This window comes from Lissotriton helveticus, chromosome 1_1 (genome assembly GCF_964261635.1).
Source record: "Lissotriton helveticus chromosome 1_1, aLisHel1.1, whole genome shotgun sequence".
Classification (NCBI taxonomy): Eukaryota; Metazoa; Chordata; class Amphibia; order Caudata; family Salamandridae; genus Lissotriton; species Lissotriton helveticus.
Genome location: NC_136057.1, coordinates 1,633,220,804 through 1,633,236,708, shown reverse-complemented (window position 1 = coordinate 1,633,236,708; position 15,905 = coordinate 1,633,220,804). Strand labels below are relative to the sequence as shown.

The 15,905-nt window shown below is 45.0% G+C and overlaps 1 protein-coding gene across 4 annotated transcripts in view; it reads left to right on the top strand.

The window, feature by feature from the left end:
• LOC144829437 (uridylate-specific endoribonuclease-like) overlaps positions 1-15,905 on the top strand; it is a 270,796-nt gene that overhangs the window by 131,430 nt on the left and 123,461 nt on the right. For 3 of the 4 annotated variants that reach the window (XM_078688592.1, XM_078688610.1, XM_078688582.1), the window contains 2 exons: positions 5,029-5,088; positions 7,037-7,192. In XM_078688592.1, coding sequence (XP_078544718.1) covers positions 5,029-5,088; positions 7,037-7,192 — 216 coding nt within the window. The remainder of the gene's footprint in view (positions 1-5,028; positions 5,089-7,036; positions 7,193-15,905) is intronic. The other variant, XM_078688602.1, reaches the window with a different exon arrangement.

The window sequence follows — 15,905 nt, the reverse complement described above, 5'->3', positions numbered from 1 at the left end:
TCACCTCTGAAGGGCCCCCGTGCCAACTGCGTGTCCTCGTGTCCCACCCTGTCCAGACCCGTCACCTTCTCAGACCAAGCTGAGAAATGTCCAAACCCTCCCAGGCCTGGTCCCCCCCGTCGGATCCAGCTCGCCTGCAGTATCATTCACGGACCCCTGCCCGCTACCCCCGACCCCTTCCACTTCCCCCAGTCCGCCATCTCCCACGCCACCCGCTAGAGTCCCCTGCCCCAGCCCACCTGATCAGAGTGGCAGCCTTGTAAGCCCCCTCTATCTCCCCCTAGATAAGTGGCACCCCTGGGGTACCCTCCCAGCCCCCCAACTGGGCCGACTCACCGTCCCCCCTTGAACTCCCCCAAAGAACCAGTTTCTGACAGCCCAGAGAGCAGCTTTGCATGACGTGATGGCCCTGCAGACATAACCCTAAGATATACCAAATCGGACCCAGCTCCATAAATGAGCTCCTTTTGAGGGCCCATCACCGGTGCCATAATTAGTCCCTCATCGCCCGAACCTTGGGCAACCAAATCTGCCTAAGCAGCAGAGGCCCGCCCACCACCCTCTTCCCAGCTGCCCCGTCCTCCCTTCCCAGACAAACCAGCAGGGTGAGGGAAACCTGCGGCCCACCCGCTCCCGCACTCGGGGATCCAGGCCCAGAAGTCTTGCAAGCCTTCTGCCGCTTTCTGTCTCGGCCGCCCCGCCCCGCCACTCCGCTCATTAACCACAGGCGCTGAGCCCGCCCTTTTGCTGAGCCCCGATGCCGCCAACGGCTCCCGTGGCTCCCCATAGACAGCCGCCCTCCTCACAATGGGCTTTGCACCCGCGCCTGGGGGCCCGCCCCAGGTTCCGGCAGAGCTGCTTACCACCTCAGATGATGGTACCGCTTCCCGGCTCATTAGCATGCACACCCGAACCCAGGGCGCCCTTTTGCCACGCGGTGGCCCCTCTCACTCACCAGATATACCTTTTGACATTTTGGAAATGTGCAGGCAGCCATGGCAGCTGCTAAACCCTCAGAGACCTGCCGCGCCGGGCGTGCTAGCCCGCCGCTTCGCCTATGACGAGGTCCATCCTCCAAGCCTTGCTGAGGAGCCTAAGAGCCTCCAACACACGATAGTCCTTCATCATACCGGTAAGGCAAAGATTATTAACCCTACAAAAACTTCCTTAGCAAAGTCCAGAAAAATTCTGCAGCACCCAAAAACTACCTCAAAAACGAATCTACGCCAGACGCTACCAGCCACCAGGTCACCATACCTAAAATGGTGGCTGGCAGCAGGAGCCCAAATCATTTATAATTGGGTTTTGTTTCGGCTACAAATAAAAGAAGCCCAAAACAAAATGGAGAGCCTTAAGCCCGCCCCCTGCCCGCCAATCCCAAATTGCCTGGGGGAGAGCTCCCTATGGTCAGCTACTCCCCAAAATCCCCCCTTAGAAAACAGGCTTTATTTGTGTTCACGCCAAAAGCAGTTATTTTGTGGCATGATATTCCCAAATCAAAGAGAGAGAGATACTGTGTTGCTGTTGTCAGAGCTGCCGGCTCCAAAGCTGAGGATTTGTGTTCGAGCATCGGCTCAACATCCAGTGATATGTAATTCTTAGCCTTTCAGTTTACCTCCTCCAGCGCACACTGCTAATTTAAATTAAATAAAAAAGAAACAATAAGTAATACCTGTATGAAAGAAGACATCCGCTAGTTAAGGAAAATTAATATGTAGTTGAGCGATGCTGCTGAGCTACAAACGGAAGTGATCTAGCGGGTGTGGGAACCAACCAGGAGACAGCAAAGAAGAGCGCTGCTCCACTCAGCCTATGGTGAGTAGCAGCCTGGATTAAAGCTCTTTTAGTGATTACTGCATCTCTTACAGACAGGGCGTGCGCTGTCAGGCTCGACCTAAACAGGCACTTTCTGTTATGTATCTATATCTAATATATTGATAACACCTTCTAATAGTAATTAACATTCTGAACGGGATGAGGTGGTGCCTTGTTTGTGTTGTGTGATAATGCTCATTAATAATAATTTCTTCTATATATGGTCCTTCATACCAAACTTGTGACATTTTTAAGCACTTGATATGAAAGGTGATATTATTATGCATGGTAATGGTTCCTTGCTGGCTTTCATACTTATCTGTAGATCACCACAGATGTCCCTGATGAATGTTAATTCACTGTCAACTTTCTTATAAATGGTCTGTAGTTGCATACATGCATGGAAGGAATGATAGTGTGAGAACTAGTATTTGAAACACATAGACATTTGAGTTTGATGTGTCTTTTTGAGAACGGGAGAGGTGAAATGTGGTATGTTGGTTACTGCATAATTCCGGAATAGGTTTGCGGATTAAATGGCACTTGCAGCTGCTTATGATAACAGTGGTCTTCTGTTTAGTACCGACATTACAGATTGAATGATTTTATCTACTCCGCTCAGCCTGGTGAGTCGATAAAAAGGAACATTTATTCAAAAGTTGATGCTAATTTATAGCTGACATTGAGGGTGGGTGTGACTCTGTGTACTAGTCTATTTCACAGGAAAATGTTGGGGCAGCAGAAAGACCATATAGGAATTTTCCATATGCAAAAGGTTGATTTTATTCCGGGAGCAAGATGAGCTCAGGATGAAATGTCTTCATACAAGCTAAGATGGTCACAACTTAAAAAGTTATACCTTTGACCCTAGACCCTTAACACCTTGCACTCCACTGCACCTGGGCAAAGAAGCTAAACGTAGCTCCGCTAACTTCCTCAATCTTTCTCTTTCCATGTATCCATCCTCTCTCTATCATCATATTCTCTACCTCCCTCCCTTTCTCTCACTCCTGAAGTCTCCCTGTGCCTGCTACACTTAACCACAAGGAGCAGGGGAAGTTGTAGAGGCACCTACAGGTGGACACCCCAGCAAATTAACAGGGAGAGCCAAGCCATAGCTTAGCCAAGTGTCTGGCTAGGTTCTACGAGCCCATGCACAAGTCGAGTCTTGAAAATATTTAGCATGTAAATCTTAGCAATAAGATCTGGTAAAAAAATAATTATGTTTTTGAAAAATTCAAAAAAGTGTATCCTTTTACATGTGGAAATGTTTCACCTTAATACGTCTGAATATATCACTGCAGCAAAAGGCATTTATTAAAGGTGATAGCTTTTACACATCCCTGCTCCCTCACCCTACCTTGACAACAATGCCATGAGTGAATTAAAGGTAGGGCTCCCGTTTTTATGGTATTTAATTTTTTAACATTTCGGTCTGTATTTATACATATTTAGTTTTTTGCCCATCTTATTGGTATTTATCCATATTTATTTTTTGTTTCCAGAATAAATGTAGCTGTAAAATGGTATATTTCCATGTTTATATAAATCTTCGACATGCACTCAAACATGGATGCCTGTCAAATTCAAATTCAAAATAAGCTTTATTTGATTTTAGTTGTTTAAAATCACAAAAGCAGACAATTTAAAAAAACATTTCATATATACCTGATGCCTGTCATGTTTTAGCAAACTAAGCAGCCACGTATAACAAAAGACTACACTCACAGGTACATATTAGCATCATACTACAAATATATGTTAACATATGTGTTTAATGAAGTCTCATCCTGGATTTTAACCCTCCATGCTCTCTGCCTGCTCGCTGTTGCCTAGAATTCATGAAAGACAGCATGGAGAGTTTCTAAAAAAAAGCACAATTTTCAGTATTTTTCCGCTTTGAAACAAAAATACAGACAGGAAACACACTGTTTTCTGTCTGTTATTATCTGTAAAAATCAGTAAAAATGGAAAACGGGAAGCCTTTATTAAAGGGTAAGTCACTTGATATGTGTACCTTATAATATGTGACCCAGATCCTTAGATGGAGCAACATTATTATCTATTTAATTAAATACAAGATGCTTCTGTACAGCACATATCCTAAACTTGCATATTTGAATATGTTTTTATAAGTGATAATTAAAAAAAAGAAGTTCAGTAAAATGAAATATTTATCAAGGATCAAATAATTTTATGAAGCAGGGAAGCTTGAATTGATCCTAGTTTTTCTAGTTCCACATTGTATAGGTCTCTTGCCTGTTTCACATCAAAGGTTATTGCTCTATCTATAATTATGGCACATGACAGGAGAGTGTAGGTAGAAGACAATAGCTCGCTGTAGAGGGTCCAAGAGGACCTCGAGTTGAACCATACCCTGCCAAAATCTTCCCTCTTCATGGCAACACACCCTGCTGCCATGTTCACACATACAAATTCTGCCCTGCACCCATAGAGCAGGCCCACTCCGAGCACGACCAACGGCAGTCCTCTGAGCCACCATCATAGGTCAAAGCGGGGGGGGGGGGGTTAGGCGCTCAAGTGCTCCATGCATCATTCAAAGGGTATGGCCCTCACATTTAGAAGGCATTAATAGTACCTGCATTTCAGTGCCAGACAAACCTTCACTGAGACTCCGCCAGGCATTGGTGCCCTGCGATTAGAGCAGCAGCAGCCTTCTGTGGTGGATATGACATCAGTGCGTGTAGCTGCGTGATGACATCATGGTATGTCCACAAAAGGTAAATGGTTGTTCCGTCTGAAGTTAACTGGGATGATGAAAATATTATAAGCCTCACTGCTGAGGCTTCTGTTGCGGACTTTGGTGCGTTTTCAGAGGTGTGCAGCTGAAATATTATATTACTGGTACTTGAGCCACAGAAGTTTGTGCCCGTTCTTGAGATTACGGCTGAGAGACGTGCCAACGGCCCCCTCCTGCCCCACTTATTTTCAGAGGACTGACTTCACAATAGGCTGGCTATTGTGCCCAGGCGCAGGGGATCTCGTGCAACAGTGAAATTCATGCTTAATGCCTGGCTTCAGGGGTGGGTGACTGGGGCAAACTGCGCCACATAGCGAAATCGGAGTTTTTGGATTAACTCCGCTCTCCCAGCGAATTGCGGAGTTGGAAAAACTCTGCAAACTCCGCCGGCAGTTTGCATAAAAGCTGCATGTCGTTCACTTAAGAATGTGCTTTTCTCTTTTCTGATACAGATATAGAAACTTCCTCAGAGAGCAGCCATGATCACTGTTCGAAGAAGTCGGGTGTCGCAGGTAAGGAATTAAACTGACATTAATTCAAGCGCTTCATAACCAAAAACCTCAAGTATTGGACTAATTCAGAAAGTTTGGACTAATTCAGAAAGTTTAAAATGCTTGTTTGGTTAATTCTACCAGGAACTTATGCAAGCTCACATTATTAAGAAAGTACCAAAATCCAATACATATTTACTCCCTGGATCTGGTTTTAGAACTGCTGTGCACTTTCTATCCCTGTTCAGTGGTGGCAGTGCAGTGATTGCAGGTCTTTCGAACCACACTCTTCTTCTACTCAGAGGCAGTGGTTAATTTGTGAAAAAATAAGTGCTGGGGCTCTCGTCAAGGGGCAGCTTACCCAAGCCCATTGCTCCTATAGCGCCGCCAATAACAGAACTAACTGCCAACCATGAAATGCTACAAGTGGGGAGAGGATGTGATGTAACAGCCAGAGTTGCCAACTTTGGAGCTGGGGAACCAGATTCAAGTCTCGGCATAGGTTCAACATTCTGTGATTCTGGGCAAATAACTTAATTTCCACGTGCCTACTAAAAATGATTGGTGCTGTTGAAAAGCGCTCCAATACCTTTGAGTCGAGTTTGCGCTATAAGCGCCGGTGTTGACGATTAAGTGCTGCCGCCGAGCACCGGAAATCATTGGCTCAAATTAGGAACTACTCAGAGGCATTCAGCATTTAAGTAGCCAGGCCCATCAGGGTTCTTAGTGTATAAAAACATATTATGCCACACTCAAACCCTTACCTTTGACGTCCTTAGATGGATACAGCTCTTTCAGTTAGCCTACCTCACTTATAAGGCATTGATGTTTTAGCACCCATCTTATCTGGCAGCAATAGTTCAAGTTTGCCCAATGACTGCTGGCTGCCCTTAGTAAGTTTCTTCTCCAGTGAATATATACTCGTTTTGAAAAGTTGCAGATTGATAATCGTGTTTTTTCTTCTACTCTGTGGCTCTCAAATACCCTTTCTCCCAACACATATTTTGTTTACAAAAGAGTGAAAAATATATCTCTTTTAAAATTAAGTGTTTTTATGAATATATTGTTGTGGGTTATTGTTTTTCTTCAAATTGTGAAGCGATATCATTTTATTTGAATCTGAATTTTCATTTTCTTTCTGTCGAATGCACCAAAAGATTTTAGCCAGGTTAGTGCTTTGTAAAAAATTCAGTTATAAAAAATCCAACACGGCAGAGAGGTCAGTAAGAACAAAGAACATCGCCAGCAATTGTCAAATAAATTCTCTGATATATAGTAGTGTATTTTCTGGCACGCTTTGTGGGAACAAGTCCAGAATCAAAGCCACTGAGTAAATAAGGTGTAATTAGTGAAGGGTTTTCACCACAATCCCCATCATGGAAAGGAGGCTTAGGTTCAGCCAATAGTATAACAGGATGGGGTGGAGGGAGCATGTTTCCATTTATAGTCATGGCAGCATTTTCGTTTTGTCAGCGCTTGTTTTTTATTTTTTTTAAATCATTTTCCAAAAGGTTATTCTTAATGAAACTACCGGATAATCATCAATTAAAAACAAAACTTAGACTAAAAAATATTTTGTACTCAAACAGCATTCAATGCCATAGTAAACACTGGCACAGAATGAAGTACATTGTGTGCGGAGGCTCTATGTAAAAGTGCAGAATGTCATCACTCGCTGTGAAGTTAGCCAAGTGCTGTAGTGGGTTGACCTATGCCCCATGCTGAATGAAGCAGTGGGTGGAAGGAAATGTGAAGGACAGAATGCAGACCAATGCATGTAGAGAGTTGCTGAAAACCTCATTAGTAAGTACATTGCACATTTAATTGTAGTAAAATCAAAAGCTCTTGGCTAACAACAGCTGTAACTGCTTAACGCATGCTGCTTCTATGAACGCATCAGTTATTGTGTGGTTGGTTGATCTTGTTTGCAAACTAAAAAACTTGTCTCCCCTATATCGCAACACCACAGACAAGTCGTCTTGTAAAGGAAGGTGTGACGAAGCCTACAACAAAAAGGACTCATGCCACTGCAACAAAAAATGCAGCAAGTTCAACAACTGCTGTGATGACTACAGCAACCTATGCAAGAAAACAGACAAGACCAGTACTCATGGCCAGAGTGAAGGTAAAAATAAGTACTACGTTATGAATGGGGCTTCTGAGGCTTGTGGTTGAGGGTCCAGCAGACTTTGACCAGTATAAAATTCTAAATGCTGTCACTGCTATGAGAACCAATCTAATTTCAGGTTGGTTCACCAATTGTTCTGTTTCTGAAACTTCCCAGAAATTTGCTGAATGAAAACCCAGCTATACAAACACTGTTTTGGTAACTAAGTGCCCCTGTAGAGAGGGTATCGACCCTGTCTACCATTTACAGATCAATACATGCTGACCACAATACGTGCTCAGGTAGCATCGCAAAATAATGCTGTTACTTGTTCCAATCTTGTTTGAATGAAGTTGTTTGAATGAAGTTGCAATCTGAACAAGTGCTGGGCTCTGATGTTCGGGTGAACCCTGCTGAATATGCCCATCTGCAGCATAACTAGTGCTCATGTTGAGCATGTTAAGTGCTTCAAAACTTTCAAGTCAAGTTCACGCTATGAAAACCCACCAAATAAGCAAGAGAGAGAGTGTGGGATCACAAGGTTTCCACAGAACCAAAACAGTGTGCTGAGCCCACGGCGCTAGGACAGCGCTAGGGGGCTGAGACGCTAAAAAGAAGCTGCACCAAAGAGGATGAAAACAGGGCTTGGGCCATGGGAGACTGAAAAGAGAAACACACGAGGAACACACAGGAAATAGTATGCTATAGCCAATCGGAAAGGAGGAAAATTAAGTGGCAAGTACACAAACCAATGAAAAGCAAGGGTGGGATCTAAGTCCCTTTTAAGATTTATATTAAATACAATAGATTTCACAAGCACAGCGCAAGCGATGTGCAGGCAAAACCTAAACACAGGAACTTCCTGTTATGTATCTATACCTGATGTATTGATAACACCTTCTACTAGCTAATTAGCATTCTGAAAGGGTCAAGGTGGTGCCTTGTTTGTGTTGTGCGATAATGCTCAATAATAATAATGTGTTTTATATATGGTACTTCATATGAAACTTGTGAAATTTGTTAGCACTTTATATGACAGGTGCTACTACTGCTCTAGGTAATGATTCTTGGGACCATTTTTAATTTATTTTCCTGCCGCCAACACTCTTCGAACTGAGGCGACCATCCTTGAGGGATTTGTGAACCCTTTCTTTACTGCCAAGGACCCAGGACTTTGCCTACCTCGCCGGACCCGCTTCGCGGGTCCCGCAGCGCCTCGTGTCCTTTGAGGCTGCATCTGCATATTTACAGGGAGCTTGCATCGAGGAGCGGGCAGGTAGCATAGCCGGTGGGGCTGCGAGCATAGGCAGGGACTCCAGTCTCCAGGAGCCCCTGCGCGCCCATTTCACACACCTGGGCTGCTCTCCCCGCTGGCCACGCCCCCCGCTTCACTAGTGTTAAGCCGGCTGTTTCCGAGGAATCGACGGACCATTTTTAATTTATTTTCCTGCCGCCAACACTCTTCGAACTGAGGCGACCATCCTTGAGGGATTTGTGAACCCTTTCTTTACTGCCAAGGACCCAGGACTTTGCCTACCTCGCCGGACCCGCTTCGCGGGTCCCGCAGCGCCTCGTGTCCTTTGAGGCTGCATCTGCATATTTACAGGGAGCTTGCATCGAGGAGCGGGCAGGTAGCATAGCCGGCGGGGCTGCGAGCATAGGCAGGGACTCCAGTCTCCAGGAGCCCCTGCGCGCCCATTTCACACACCTGGGCTGCTCTCCCCGCTGGCCACACCCCCCTGTCCACCCCCCAATGCCAGGCACTGACATTGATTAAAACTGAACATAGTTCCCGCTTCGCGGGAGCGCGCGGGAGGGCGCCGGGAGAAGCCCGGGACAAGGGCGGGACCGTCTGTGGCCGTCCGGGGCCGAAGGAGGCCGGGCCGGGCCAGGTTATTTACTTCTTATACTGGCATTTTGTGTTTCTGATCACCCTATTGCATTTTTTCTTGTTAGTGGGTTGTGAAAATCTAACTGGTCAGATTTTGTCATGAGCCATTCCGCCCCCCTGGTGTAGGCACCTCTGTTCTAGGTCCATTAGATACATTTTTTTAAAAATCTACCAAGGAGGTAGATATGGACCTACCCCTAGCAGAGAGAAGAGCAGAGCGTCGACGATCAATTGAGCAGATAAAGAAAATCTCACTGCAGTCACAAACAGTTTTAAACTCTACCCATGATATGGCTGCCCAAGGGTTCAGCTCAATTGAGGCCGATGCTACTGACATTAATCAAACCCCAAGAATATTTAGATTTCCAATTATTTCCCCGCTTTGTGCTAATGCCACTAGCGGTGATCACTTGGTTTGCCCGCCGGTTGATCACTCTAGTTTTGTGGAAATAAATATCCCCTCTAACAATCTTATTGACTTGGACCCCTGTTCCATATTGCCCAACCTCTCTTTGGTTGGTATAGTCCCAGGCGAGTGTATACCATCAAAGAGTAAATGTAACAGTAGAGCTAAGCCAGATGAGGCTAAAAGGGTTGTGCATTCCCCACCGAGGAAAAGAAGGAGGAAGGGGGGGGGGTAAAAAGGAAAGGTCACAGTGGCCGGCTACTTTCACCAACTCCATCTAAACCAAACACCGAGTTGGTGTTACCATCTATCGTAGCGCCACTGGTTTCAGATATACAGGGGTTGGTAACCCTTGAGTTACCTAGTGAAGGGGTTCAGGAGGTGTCCTATGCTAACATAGAGAAGCTTATTAAATCATACATGCTACCTGTGCTGGAGCGTGTTAGGACACTGGGTGATAAATTGGACCGCCTGCTGGCGAACATTGAGCCTACACATGCCCCTAGCGTGGACAAGGCCAAGGGTCCTCCTAACATACCTTCCGGTCCATCCCAGGGTGTAGGCATTACAACTAGTTCTATTAGTAAACCTACCAAAAGTGTAGCCAACACTGATACTGCTACTAAAACTAATAAAGCATTGGTCCCAGCTGCCAAACCCCCTACAGCGGCAAGTACTGCTAAAGCAAATCCTAGGGTGGTAGTTAATAAACCATCTGAAAAGGGTGTTGTGTCACAGATAAGGAATGGGATGGGTAAAACTGCTAACCCCACTGGCAAAACTAACAGACCCCTTCCACACAAGAAAAATGTTGATTTGCCCCCGGATTCTACGAATTATGTTATTGTTATGACGGGTGTGCCACCAGTTGCGGAAGGGGATAGGGAAAATAACGAAAGTTTAAAAAACAAAGTCATCTTTTGGCTGAAAACAAATAGGCCCCTTCCTTCACATCTTAATGGGGATATTGTTACAGTCAGAAGATGTCGGTGGGTAGGGGTTCATCCCAAGGACATAGAGGGGGATATAGTTATTATTAACTTTAGGGACTACAAAGTAGTATCCCATCTTTCTGATTGGTATGTAGGAAGTAATGAGGGAGGGATCTCAACGAGGAATCTTACATATTTTTACCCCGAGACCCTGATCAATCCATCAGATCAACCTCCTGCTAATAATAATAAAAATACCAAAAGCCTCCTTAAATGGACTAATTTTACTCCTAACTTCCATGGATTCCAGTTCAATCCTGAGGCGCAGTATCGTTCCTACATTCAATCTAACTATAACTGTCCCGTACAGACGCCAGGTTGGGCTAAGATCAATACCCAGCCCAAGGGTCCTCCAGTTTTACTTGATCCATTATTCCCCAATAAGCCCCTGTATCCATCGGTTCCTATAACACCTGCCTTTACACAGACACAACAGTACCCAGGTTTCTTCCCAGCACTCCCTTTTCCAAATAGGTCTACTCAGTCTCAAAAGCCTTGGAATATCCCTTTGAGAAATCTATATGACCCACTATCATGGCTGTCGACTAATGATTGACCAGCACTTTCATCTAGGGTTGATGTTCCTAACTCTGAGTGTTTGAGGGGAGGAGATGTCCTGGGTATCCTTCCAAATGTTGCTGAAAGTCCGGAAGATCAATTTTATCAATCTGTGGAGGGCTGTATTGTTTGTAGAGGAGAGTCAGACATACCAACTTTGGTACCCACCCCCCTGTCTACCAATGATGTTAATACTATAGGAGTAAGCTCCGGGTCAACTAGCATGGCTGGGTCAATGTGTTTGATTACGGATGGTCCGGCTATAGATGCTGTGGGGCATGTTGAATCCTTTCTCCTGTCTAATGAACCCTATCCAAATGTTGCAACAAAAATGTGTGATCAATCACGTGGAAAGGGCACCACTTTGGGATGTTGGAACGTTGCAGGAATTGATTCTTGCGTATGTATTCCTGATTGGGCTGATTTTATTCGACAAGGTGATGTCTGGTCGTTCCAGGAGACCTGGGCGACCCAATCAGTTTATTTTCCAGGCTTCCTGAATTTTAACAAACTAGCAGTTAGAGGCCAAAGAGGTAGGGCCATGGGTGGTCTTACTATTTGGGTTCGCCAGGCAGCAGGTGTTTCTGTGAAGGAAGTTTTTATTGACTGCCCCGATATATTGATAATCAGTATGAAAACAAGTAGTGGGCTGAACATACTGCTTATCAATGTATATGCAAGAGGTATTGCGGGTGGTCGTGTGTCATCCACCCTTACCTGTTTGGATGACTTCCTGGGTTCCACTCAACTAACTGGTCATGTGGTTGTTATGGGGGATTTTAATACTTGTTTTGAACCACTTGGTAATGAGGATGGATTATTAACCGAGGATGAGGATCTGACCTGGGGGATTCCCCAACTCGAGCTACCCCCGATCACTAAGTGGTCTCAAGCAGCCACATTTATTAAAGGTCTCTGCTTAAATTGGGGGCTGCGTGCCCTAAATGGACGCGTAAGCTCTGACAGGGTGGGTAACTACACTTTCTTTAATGGCAGACATAGCAGCCGCATTGATTATATCTTAGTTGATATTAAAATGTGGCATTTAGTTCTGGACATGTTAGTCGAGCCACGTCCAGAAAGTGACCATGAACCACTCTTAGCGGAATTGAAGGACCTCAGCTTTGCAGGGCCGATTGATCGCCAGCCTAATCCTGTACAAGAGGCCGTGGTTTTAACTAATGACATGAGGAGGGTGCGTTGGCCAAAGGTTTCTGTAGATATGGAAGCACGTGCTAAGATCAGAACCCTGGTATCAAATTCCATAATGGAAATAGACAAATGTGAAAACCAGGAAATGACGATCTTAAAAATCACAGATATCCACGCTAGCTTGTTCATATCTCTAAAAACTATGTTTGTTAAATTTGTTGTTAATAAGGGTAGGGGGAAGGGTAAGAAACCAGCAAACTGGTATAACGATGCTTGTCGAGAGTCCCATTCGTCTCTGTTTAAGGCCTTGAAATTAAAGAACTCAGCCTTAATTAAAACCTGTAGGAAGGCGTACAAAGTAGCCAAACTTCGGGCAAAAGCTGCATGGGACGACGAGCGTTGGTGCCTCTTAGCCGAGGCCTGTGGCTCCAGGAATTTTCAACACTTTTGGCACCTCCTTAGGTGGGGTCAGTCTCAGGATGACCGCCCTAGTCCCGCATCCATTGAACAACAGAAATGGGTGTCTTATTTTGAGGAACAATTTAGTTGTCATGGCATCACGCAAGACTCTATTAATTGGCCAATTACTACTGATACACTTGTGTTTTCGGCCAAAGAAGTAGAGTCTGTCCTGAATGCCATCCCTAGGGGCAAAGCGCCCGGCCCGGATTGCATCCCAGCGGACTTATTCCAACAAGATCAGGACTTATGGGTACCATATCTAGTGCGTTTGGTAAATGCGCTGGCTGTGGGCGCCAGGGTTCCTGACTCTTGGGCAGGTGCTGAAATACTGCCTATCTTCAAGAAGGGAGATCGGTCGGTTCCCTCGAATTACCGGCCGATCAGTTTAATAGATGCAGTCCAGAAGATTATCACTCGCCTTGTTCTGTCAAGGGTTCAGGCTTGGATGGAGGAATTTAACATTCTTACTCCTCTCCAAGCTGGGTTTAGACCCCGTGTGAGTACCTTGGATCAGGCGTTTCGTTTCATGCTTTTGCACTGGAAGACGGTTACCTTGGGCAAAGGCAATTTATATGCCGCCTTCGTGGATCTTCGGTCTGCGTTCGACCTTGTCCCGAGGGCCGGGCTTTGGAATTGCCTATTAGATATGGGCATGCCTCCCATTTTGGTGCGTCTTATAGTGAACCTTCATGCTCAGACATTTGCATTTGTGCGATGGGGCAAACCGGGTGAGGTGACAGAGAATTTTCCAGTGGCAAAAGGTGTCAGGCAAGGTTGTGTCTTGGCACCTACCTTGTTTTCTCTATATATCAATAGAGTTACCAAGTATTATGACAACTTTTCCACGGATGCTCCAATTTTGGCTGGCATGAGAATCCCCCTGCTCATGTTCGCTGATGATACTCTCCTGATTTCACGAACCAGGCAGGGTTTGCAGAATGCACTGTCAAGGTTCGAGAGTTTCTGCAGCGATCATGAGCTGGAGGTGAATGTCTCCAAAACCAAATTTATGGTTTTAAGGGGGCGTAAGCAAATTAATGCCAGGGTCACCATGGGGGATATCCCCCTGGAGCAAACAAACATTTCACCTACCTAGGTGTCACCTTCAGCGACACCTTGAGTTGGACCCACCAGATTGAGCTTATGACCATGAAACAGAAACAGCTGGGCGGAGCACTGATCAAAGAACACAAAGGGTCATTTACGAGGCCAATGTCTCCGCTTATTAAGATCTATGGTGGTAAGGTTCTTTCAGCGATCCTATATGGTGCGGAACTATGGGGTGGCAGTAATTTGGATTCATTAAAACACGCCCAAAACAAATTTCTAAGATTGTCCACAGGTCTCCCACAGTCGACTCCAACAATTCCCCTCCTTTATGACCTAGGGTGTCACCCGGTGGAAGACCAAGCAAGACTTCGTCCTCTTACCTTCTGGCGCCGTCTGTGGACAACGCCAGAACTCCATTACTATGCAGAAGCCTGTCTGGAGGTTAAAAATAGCCCTGGAGCCTCAAATATTGGATGGTTCAGAGACCTCAAGACTACCCTATTAGCCTTGGGTCATGGTGATCTGTGGTCCTCGCCTGAGTCAGCCAATTTTCCCTCCAAAAAGGATCTTAAAAAATGTTATTGGGACTGGGTGACCCACAATATGTATATGGAAACAAACCCGAGCAGCCTTACTGGACTGTTCATTGTACACAAGGACATACCAAAGTTAGGGGGGTTTTGGGACACTATAACTAAACCCTTGGACCGCAAACTATTTTTCCAATTTAGATGCGGTTCACTTCCCATTGGGGAGTTTACTAAAAAATGGGGATTAGAAAGGTCGGGTTTTTGTCCCAACTGCCAAGGTATTAGGGAAAGCCTGGACCATTTGTTGTATGTGTGCCCTTTATACTCTGCCCCCAGAGCCAAATGGCTTAAACCTGTATGTAGACAGCTAGGAACCAGATTGGCTGTAGAAGCAACTAGACTGCTAAAAACCAACTTGGACCCCCTCATTGTTGTGGGGGTTGCTAAATTTCTCGGGTGGGCATGGGTGCTTAGAAGCAGGTTCATCAAAAACAACTAAATGGTGACTGCCTGCCTAGTATCCTGTAACCTGTTGATGTATGGTTGTCCACGTGTCCATTTGTAAAGTTTGTATATTTGTACAAGAAGCTGATTAGCTTGTCAATGATTTAATATTTGTTTTAACTGTTTTTATATGTATATATTGTATTTTAATGTCTTTTATGATGAACTAATCGAATAAAGACTTCTTGAACTTGATTCTTGCTGTCTTTCATACTTGTCATCTGTAGATCACTACAGATGTCCCTGATGAGTGTTACTTCACTGTCAACTTTCTAATAAATGGTCTGTAGTTGCATACATGCAAGGAAGGAATGATAGTGTAAGACCTAGAATTGGAAACACATGGACATTTGAGTTTTGTGTGTCTTTTTGAGGACGGGAGCGGTGGAATGTTGTATGTTGGCTAATGCATAATTCTGGAATAGGTTTGAGAGATCTACTGACACTTGCAGCTGCTTATGACAACTGTTGTCTTGTGTTCAGAACTGACATTACAGATTGAATGATTTTATATATTCCACACAGTCTGGTGCATTGATGAAAATTAACATCTATTCATTAGTTGATGCTATTAAATACCTGTATATCTGACTTTTAGGGTGGGCCTGACTCTGTGTTACTGGTCCATTGCTCAGGCAAGTTTTGGGGCAGCAGATAGAACAGAGGTCTTTACCATATGCAAAAGGTTGTTTTTATTCTGGGAGCAGGATGAGTTCAGGGTGTAATGTCATTCACAAACTAAGATGGTCACAACTTAAAAAACGATACCTTTGCCCCTATACCCCACCTTAACATCTTATGCTCCACAGCCCCCGGGCAAAAAGGGTAAACCTAGCACCGCCAACTTGCTCTATCTTTCTCCTTCCATGTATTCGTCCTCTCTCTTTCTTCCCATTTTCTAGCTCCCTCCCTCCCTCTCAATCCTGAAACCTCCCCGTGCCTACCAACTTTACCGCAGGGAGCAGGGAAAGTCATAGAGGCACCGAGAGGTGGGCGACACAGCAAATTAACAGGGAGGCTTTTAACACAATCCCCATCATGGAAAGGAGGCTTAGGTTCAGTCTATAGTATAACAAGATGGGGTGGAGGGAGCATGTTTCCATTTATGGTATGCTAGCCTTTTCGTTTTGTCAGGGCTTGTTTTTTCTGATCATTTTGCAACAATTTATTGTTGAAGAAACTACCA